The sequence below is a fragment of the Triticum dicoccoides genome, chromosome 2B, assembly GCF_002162155.2.
Source record: "Triticum dicoccoides isolate Atlit2015 ecotype Zavitan chromosome 2B, WEW_v2.0, whole genome shotgun sequence".
NCBI classification, from domain to species: domain Eukaryota; kingdom Viridiplantae; phylum Streptophyta; class Magnoliopsida; order Poales; family Poaceae; genus Triticum; species Triticum dicoccoides.
Genome location: NC_041383.1, coordinates 181,335,036 through 181,344,097, shown reverse-complemented (window position 1 = coordinate 181,344,097; position 9,062 = coordinate 181,335,036). Strand labels below are relative to the sequence as shown.

The window sequence follows — 9,062 nt, the reverse complement described above, 5'->3', positions numbered from 1 at the left end:
TACGTGACCGGGAAACCGGTCCTTCATTAATGCCGAGGAATCGCGAAGATTCCGCTGAGTTATCGAGTGGTTGACCAGTCTCTCGCTTTATCATGACAGTCAATTTTCGGCTTTCTCTACTGAGGTGCTCATCCGAATGAACCAGGGCACAATCGCAATAGTTCTCCCGGTGCCACCTTAGCCGATAGAGCGAAACGTAAGGTAGCAAAACACGGGAGCCGGCAAACCCAACTATTGACCAAAGACATGATCCGGATCTGATGCATATAAGGCCAAACTCGCGACGCCGTACACTCCCGAAGGTATTCGGACTTTACAACATATACTGGGCTGAGTACCGCCCTCGATAATGAGCCCTGAATTTCCAGGTACGTGCATTGATCCGGCGTGACAAAAGAGCGGCTGTGGTGAGAGCATAGATCCCAAAAACACATTGGTTGCTGCCCCTGTAACCTCTATTTTAGATCGGCAAATCATAAGCTTGCCAATAACGCCGGTATCCCTCTTGGTCATTTTAAGTACCAGGAGGGTGTGGGCCAACAAGAGACAATAAAAAAGGTTTACACAGGGTCTTAATCTAAAAAGAAACCTTTGAACAGGGCCATGCTGCACGTATGTGCCTTTCTCTCCGTTGTGTCGTATCCTGGAAGGGTATAGCACGATGGTCATTTGTAAAAAGAAAGAAAAAATGGGTGAAAGAATCTGGTGTGACCATGCGTAAAGTCGGTTAATCTTAATGAACCGTGAGACTTCGATCTCTTGAGTGTCGGGCCGAACTATGGGCCTTTTACATGCGGGCAGCCCCTAGCACCACATATGGGGGCATAGCCATTAATCAAGCTCAGGTTTATCTGGGCTGCTATAACTAGGTGTGCGCCGAACACGTCTAGCCGTGTCCGTGGTCTCGAAGACCGATCAGTTACTTAGGTTGGAGAGGCCGTTCAGTGGTTCGGTTGCTAGAGCCGCCACGTAGTCTTCCGCGCGAAGAGAATGCTCTGTGTTTCCGGTGATAGTGATGACGCCGCGTGGACTGGGCATCTTAAGTTTAAGATAAGTGTAATGCGGTGCTGCATTGAAACGAGCGAAGGCCATTCTTCTGAGTAGTGCTTGATAGCCGCTCCGGAACAGAGCTATGTCGAAGATTAGTTCTTCGCTTCAAAAGTTGTCGGGAGAACCGTCTAATGTTAAACAGCCTGTGCAGCGGGCCTCTACACCTGGTATTACTCCTTTAAAGGTAGTACTGCTTTGGTTGATTGTTGACGGGTCTATCCCCATCTTGCGGACAGTGTCCTGATATATCAGATTAAGATTACTGTCGCCATCCATGAGGACTCGGGTGAGATGGTATCCGTCGATTATTGGGTCGAGCACCAAGGCAACCGAACCTCCTTGCCGGATACTAGTCGGATGATCCCTACGATCGAAAGTGATCGGGCAGACCGACCATGGGTTGAATTTGGGGGCGACGGGCTCTACAGCATATACATCTCGGAGTGCGTGTTTGCGCTTCCTCTTTGGTATGTGAGTGGCGTAAATCATGTTCACTATTTTGACCTTTGGTGGGAATTTTTTCTGTCCCCCAGTGTTCGGCTGGCGAGGCTCGTCCTCATCTTCACTTGGCGGCTCCCTCCCTTTGTGTTCGGCGTTTAGCTTGCCGGCTTGATGGAAAACCCAGGATTCTCTGTTGGTGTGATTCGCAGGTTTCTCAGGGGTGCCATGAATCTGACAGGACCTGTCTAGAATTTTATTTAGGCTGGACGGACCATCTCTGCTGCCTTTGAATGGCTTTTTCTGTTGACCGGGTCTAGAGCCCCTGAATCCGGCGTTTACCGCTGTATTGTTTGGGTTGTCTTCATTATTTCGACGTTTGTTTATATTGCGTCGCGGCTTTCCATTGCCATCCCTGATTTCGGATGTGCCTGGGTCGTTGGTGCCGCTGCGGGCCAACCAGCTGTTCTCACCCGTGCAAAAGCGGTTCATAAGAGTTGTTAGGGCTGCCATTGTCCTCGGATTTTCCTGGCCGAGGTGTCTGGCCAGCCATTCATCCCGGACACTGTGTTTGAAAGCTGCTAGGGCTTCAGCATCCGGACAGTCGATGATTTGGTTCTTCTTGGTCAGAAATCTGTTCCAAAGCTTTTGGGATGACTCTCCGGGTTGTTGGATTATGTGACTTAAATCGTCTGCATCCGGAGGTCGGACATAGGTCCCTTGAAAATTAGCCCTGAAAGCGTCCTTGAGTTGCTCCCAGCTTCCAATGGAATTTTCGAGAAGGCTTTTTAACCAGTGCCGAGCTGGTACTTTCAACTTGAGGGGCAGGTATTTGATGGCGTGGAGATTGTCTCCGCGAGCCATATGGATGTGAAGAATAAAGTCCTCAATCCAGACTGCAGGGTTTGTCGTTCCGTTGTATGCCTCGATGTTTACGGGTTTAAACCCCTCTAGAAATTCATGATCCAGGACCTCATTGGTGAAGCACAGGGGGTGTGCGGCGCCCCTGTACTTGGATGTGTCGTGGCGTGGGTCCGACGGCTGTAGTGTTCAGTGTTGATTCCGAGTTGGTAGTCGATCAGTATAGTCGGTTTGGTGGCCTTGATCCTGCGTAGGAACACATTTTCTAGATCCATAGATGGACCTGGCCATACCAACTGTTTTGTCCAGGTGCTCACGTTGATCGTGTGCTGACTTGTGTGTGGCGTCATTAGCCGCTTTGTCTCGACCACGGGGTGGTCGGTCCCACAGATCGGCCGTATTGTTTTTCGGCGGAATGGGCGCGATAGCCTCGTCGCCGAATTCGGGCAGCAACTTGCGTTTTGGGTAGCTCTTTGTGTGGCGATCACCACCGTATATTTCGTCAGTGTCGAGCACTTTGTTCCATCTGTGGTTGAGCGTATCCTGCGCGGCTTTTAAGCCGTTGCTTCTGCTTCTTCAAGCTCCTCACGGTGGCAATAAGACTTTTGTGGAGGTGCTATTGTTCCAAGTGCTTTTTCGGGATGATGTGTGCATCGTCGTCCGGACTGTTCTCCTCTCCGGAGACAGGTTTATAAGTTTTGTCTTCGGCATCGCTGTGATCGGACAGCGGCCCCAGACTCTGTTTGCCGTCTCCTTGCCCATCCTGCTTAATCGCTGGGTCTGCGGGGTCGCCGTTGTCTTCAGCATCGTCTGGGGTGTTATTCTTTCTTGTACCAGTGTCGCTGTTTTTGCTATGGCGGGGTTCAGAGCGGCGTCGCTGAGGTCGGAGCTTTGGCTACTTCTCAGGAGTTGTTGCATCCATCTGCTCCTCGCCATTGTTTTCTTTTGGTGTGTCCACCATGTATATGTCATATGACGAGGTGGTTGTCCAGCGCCCTGTGGTCGGTGGTTCCTGTTCTACCCTGGTATCGTTGTCCATACCGTCGATGTCTTCGGAGTCGAAATCAAGCATGTCGGTTGAGTCGTCGACAGTGGCTATTAAGTGGGTGGTGGGTGGGTAACGAATTCCTTCGTCGTCCGCTTCCCACCCAAGCCGGACATAGTTCGGCCAAGAGTTTCCTGACAAGGAGAGAGTTTTTAATGAGTTTAGCACATCGCCCAAGGGCGAGTGCTGAAAGATATCCGCGGAGCTAAACTCCCTGATCGGTGCCCAGTTAGATCCGATGGGCACGGATTCATGCGGTTCGGAGCCTATGGCCGGAGACGAGTCTGAGGGTCCGATGACACAGACCTCCTTGGAAGTGAAATCTGTGTTTGGCTCTACCGCCGCTGAGTGTGCGGCCTCCGTGGCAGGGTCCATCCTCCTGTCCTCGGATGGCACGATCTGCACTGGATTTAAAGCCAGGGCAGCTGCAGGTGTGATCTCCTGAACACCGTCCGACGGCAGATCTAGGTCATACTCGTTGTGACTGTTGGGTGCACCTGTCATGGGCTCGAATCCGTCGAAGATCAAGTCTCCGCGGATGTCGGCAGTGTAATTCAGGCTTCCCAACCTGACCTGATGGCCAGGGGCGTAGCTATCGATCTGCTCCAGATGGCCAAGCGAGTTGGCCCGCAGTGCAAAGCCGCCAAATACGAAGATCTGTCCAGGGAGGAAAACCTCACCCTGGACCGCATCGTTGTAGATGATCGAGGGGGCCATCAAGCCTTATGGTGACGACATAGTGGAACTCTCAATGAAAGCACCAATGTCGGTGTCAAAACCGGCGGATCTCGGGTAGGGGGTCCCGAACTGTGCGTCTAAGGCTAATGGTAACAGGAGGCGGGGGACACAATGTTTACCCAGGTTCGGGCCCTCTCTATGGAGGTAATACCATACTTCCTACTTGATTGATCTTGATGATATGGGTATTACAAGAGTTGATCTACCATGAGATCGTAGAGGCTAAACCCTAGAAGCTAGCCTATGATTATGATTGTTGTTGTCCTACGGACTAAACCCTCCGGTTTATAGACACCGGGGGGGGCTAGGGTTACACAGAGTCGGTTACAGAGAAGGAAATCTACATATCCGAATTGCCAAGCTTGCCTTCCACGCAAAGGAGAGTCCCACCCGGACACGGGACGATGTCTTCAATCTTGTATCTTCATAGTCCAACAGTCCGGCATAAGCATATAGTCCGGTTGTCCGAGGACCCCCTAATCCAGGACTCCCTCAGTTACATGCATGGAGCTACTAGCTCGTGACAGTGGAACTTGCTCAAGCGCCGGCTAATAATTCAAACTTTTTATTCATCCTATGGAAGAGCTAAGCCATGGCTAATCATGTTTAGCACAAAGTGCATGTAGAAGGGTGGCTTCTTAAATATGCACGGCGTCCAGCGATTAGTTCTTGGGCAACAGACGCATCTACAGTACTAGGATGATTCTAATGACTTATTATGGTGAACTAATTAAACGACTTAAATGTGTATGAAAATTATGTGCTCTCGATGGGTGGGACAGAAAGTGTGGGGCCAAATGAGTTGGCAGGCATTTTGTCGGGTCGTGACCACCCCACCCCCACCCCCCCCATTCGGTACATGTCCTCATCACATGTACCAGGTTGGGTACAAGTTACTACCAGTGCCAGATTTCGTCATACTAAGGAGATGGATCGAGGAACATTTGCTACTACCAGTGAACAAATCCAGGACCTAACAATGTGCTTTACCCGGCATATATTACATGTTGTAAAAGAACTACTACGTTGTTATACATTGATTCATAAATGCGTTATGGCAATCCACATGCAAACGGGTGGTGCCCATAAGCATACCACTAGACACCATGCACCAAAGGAGCTTTTTGGTTGTCAATCCCCTTAGCCGTTTGATAATCTTTCTATAGGTTCCCTGGAGAGAATGGTCTCATCACTATTGTCGTCAATTTCAAGGATTAAATCTGATAATGATAGATATACAAATAAAATAAAATAAAATAAAATAAAAACAGCAGGCAATTTTAGGTTTTTAGGGCATGTTCAATGGTTGATAAGGTAGTCTTATCTTAAACTTGCATATAATTTAGAGATGACAAAAAAACATGTCTACAATGGGTCATCTCTTAGTCTTATCTTCAATAACTAGATATTTTTAAAAACGTGGTGAGACATATTGTGCTAAGAGATCATCTCTTGTCTTCTCTTAAATAAGAGAAGACAAGCCTTTTCTTATGATTTCTCTCTCCTCCACCTCATCATTTATCCTATGTGACATTGCTAAGGTAGAACCGTAGAACCATTGTACATGCCCTTAGTAATAAATCGTTCACTAGAGGCATCTCTCTCATAAGCATGGCATCGACGAGTAAACAAATTACTGTTGGGCAATTGATAGAACACTCTGAGTGGCGACCACACCAACACTCCGAGTGGCGCAGCCAGCCGTTGGACATGAACATGGCGGATCTGGATGAGCTCCGCTCAAGATTATGTTCCACGCGCATGTAATTATATAGATTTGAGGATTCGTAATTGAGGCATAGGGTGAAAACAATAATTTAAAGTGTGATCACTTGGGTGATCACCCTAGATTTGGTGTATTCAGGGGTGTAAATACTCTAACGATGCTCTTATCCGCGATTCCGTGTCATCATTGGCGTGGCCGCCCTTCCGCTCAAACAGCGGAATATACTCTACGTAGAGTGATCGGATAGGCCATAGGCCCTCCTATCTCTGACGACGGGGGAGAAGGAGAAATCAGAGCAGGCAATGGAGTCTACGCTAATCACGAGATTATCCCCCCTCCTCCCCTCTCCCTCCAAGCCCAGGCCCCTCTCCTCATCCCCCCTCGCCGGAGCTCGCCGCATCGCCTCCATTTCCTTCTCATCCGGCAGCGTATGTGGCGTCTTGCGTCCCCGCGGCGGCGTTACCTCGTCGGTCACCGCAGCGGCGGCGGCGCTCGGCGAGGCGGCAGAGGCCGGGTCTGAGGCCATCTTGCTCAATGTTCAGGTGCTCCTCTCGCCCCGACCACTAGTCTGAATTTCGAACACCCCGACTCTCCATTCTGTTATTATCTTCGATTTGCGCTAGAGGCCGAGAGGGTTAGGGCTCAGGCATGATGCGCTGCTGTCTGGCTCTTACTTGCAGGGCATGATGTGCGACGGGTGCGCTGCCAGTGTGAAGCGGATTCTCGAGAGTCAGGTAGTCCGTCTCTCTTTCACTTACTCACTATTCATTTCTCTTGGGAAATTATGTCTGACCAAACCAATGGACAGTTCAGCACAGTAGGGCAGTGACTGAACTACGGTTAATTTTCTTTTGTCCATCGCAATAATTGATACCTATGCTCATATAAATTTTACTGAAGAAAAAACGGGAATGGATGAATCTGAAACAAAAAGAACGCAGAACACAACATCGTACTGGGTTTGTGCATAGAACGTAAGAGGAGCAATTCATTGATGAAGCTTAAGTAGTTAACTAGAGGTTAGAGAATGGGGATTGCCCAGATAGGTGTCCTCTTTTGCCTGCCTTCAATCCGAACATGACCTGAAACCATACGGGTCCTAAGTTTTCATCATAAAAGGCCATAAAAGTTTTAGTTGCTAGTCTTTGTATATTTGAAATTTCTGCCAGTGGTTGAGGGGGACGCCTGATCAGAAAGTAATGAATTGATGGGAGAAAGAAATTATCTCTTCATTTTTGCAATGCATTTACAGATTAATTTCGATTATGGCAGCAATGACTGGGTAGAGAGGGCAGCTGCCCATATGCTGAAAGCAACCGCTGTCATCTTGCTCAGCAAGGAAATGTATGGTTGATGTGGCATTTTGGTAAAGCAATTATCTGTATACGGATGTTAACTATATTGACCTGTCTAGATGTTTTCTTCCTATCATTCCAGATTCTTGAAACCCTTTCTGTTTCTACTATTTATTTCTTCTTTGATCTTTTGCTGCTGCTCACCATGGGCCATTCTTAATCCCTTCTTCAGCCTGAGGTTACTTCTGCTACAGTTGATTATAAGGAAGCAAGGGCTGTCGTGTGGACAACTCCTGAGGTCAAGGTGGCAGAAGATTGGCAGAAACAATGTGGAGAGAAACTTGCAAGTCATCTTGGTACTTGTGGATTTGAGTCTCACCCACAAGGTAAACTAATTGCTCGAGTTCTTGTGTGACCTGCTCCAGAAAATATGGAAGTCTAGAAGAAATAAAGATCTATTCCTTGTCTGCCTATGAATTATCGTCCCGACACAGAAGCACATCAAAATTTTATCATGTAAACATTTGGTCGGTAATGTACCAAATTGGTGCAGAATTATCCTAATTCAGTACCACAATAATGAAAATCCTGATCATCCTTACAGGAATGGACTGCCACTAAATATAGGCTATATACACATCAACCAGGACCAAACTCGCTATGGGATGTCCTTGAGCATGTTCATATCAACGCTGTTAATGCACCATTATTTCTCCAGCTTTCTGAAATCACAGTATCTAATATGCTGTTATCAGCTGAACTAAAATTTAGTTTCTATCACAGGGTAAGGTGAAGCCCGATAAAGTCAACTCTGAGTCTTAACTGCTGTCCCAAATGTTAACCAGCAGAGGGCACCTGATGCTCCAGATTTGTGTGACTCAGTGTGAGCTCCTCTGTGAAAGTTGTCCTCTAGAGTTCTGGAAGTGCAGATCATTATGTTCATGTTCTTATTTCTAGTGTGTAAGCAATGTAGCTTGCCTTGCTCGTGAACTTCAACTGGAACATTCCATCAAACAAATTGCAAGGGTCGTTACTATAAGCCAAGGAGTTTGACGAAATGTTGAATTCATGTTATGTTTGGCTGAACTTAGAATGAAGTGTGTAATGTCATGAAGATATTACAATTGAAATTTTTGAGTTTCTTAGCAGATGGCATCATATTATTCGTTACCCTCTGTAGTGTTTTTAATGGAAATGTAGTACAGTGTTTGTTTACTTCAAAAGGTTGTAGATGTTGTTGAGAAGTCATCATAGTGTGGCGATAAGAGTTTGTGGGGCATAACTTCATCATCTCTTTGTTAATTTTACTGTAATTAGAGTGTTATGTGCTCATCGGTCTGATCACAGGGGGGATTTTTTTTTTTTTTTGCAAATTTACATGTCACAACATTTATGTATATTGGTAAAGTTTCAAGAAAATATAACTTCTTAAGTTGAATGTTTTCATTCAAACCTGTTGGTTAACAAATCCGTGACAACCCGCTTGGTAACATTTGGGACAGGGGAACGGGAGTTTGCATAAAGAGGTTTGTGGAGGGATTAAACGTGGGAGATAGATTCTCTTGTTCGCTATACCCACTGTTCCTGAATACGTATAAAATGTTTTGGCAGTTTAATGAACAGAGGTACTAGTATATAGGAATTATTAATCCAGGATGGAGCCCTGCTCATGAATTAACACGTCCCTTGTGGGAAGAAATAAATTGGTGCAAGTTGAGGGAGCCAAGTCTCATTCCCTTCCAAAAATAAGATTTCCATTCCCTTCCTACTTCAATTCCGAGTGACATTCCCTCTTATCATTCAGTAGCCTTTTTAATCTTCTAAACTCTCAACTGGTATTCACATCAACTCTAGCAGATTCCCTAAAAAGGGACATTTGAGTTTTTTTAGGGGATTAAGCATCATTTAG

At 46.9% G+C, this 9,062-nt stretch overlaps 1 protein-coding gene and 1 long non-coding RNA gene across 2 annotated transcripts in view; one reads left to right on the top strand and one right to left on the bottom strand.

Moving 5' to 3' along the window:
• Positions 1–5,061: 5,061 nt before the first annotated feature.
• LOC119362928 overlaps positions 5,062–9,062 on the bottom strand; it is a 4,549-nt gene continuing 548 nt past the window's right edge. The window contains exon 2 of the long non-coding RNA XR_005173686.1: positions 5,062–5,303. This is a non-coding gene — a long non-coding RNA (uncharacterized LOC119362928). The remainder of the gene's footprint in view (positions 5,304–9,062) is intronic.
• Positions 6,038–8,368, top strand: LOC119362927 (copper-transporting ATPase PAA1, chloroplastic-like). The gene is made up of 4 exons (XM_037628206.1): positions 6,038–6,400; positions 6,539–6,592; positions 7,386–7,539; positions 7,937–8,368. Exons 1-4 carry the CDS (start codon positions 6,161–6,163, stop codon positions 7,939–7,941), a joined length of 453 nt encoding a protein of 150 aa, XP_037484103.1. The 5' UTR covers positions 6,038–6,160; the 3' UTR covers positions 7,942–8,368.

Bases quoted from the DNA above. Each gene is read 5' to 3' on its own strand.
- LOC119362927 (XM_037628206.1), top strand. From the start codon at position 6,161: ATGGAGTCTACGCTAATCACGAGATTATCCCCCCTCCTCCCCTCTCCC. The intron at 6,401-6,538 runs GTGCTCCTCTCG...TCTTACTTGCAG, and splicing joins CCATCTTGCTCAATGTTCAG to GGCATGATGTGCGACGGGTG. The intron at 6,593-7,385 runs GTAGTCCGTCTC...TCCCTTCTTCAG, and splicing joins AGCGGATTCTCGAGAGTCAG to CCTGAGGTTACTTCTGCTAC.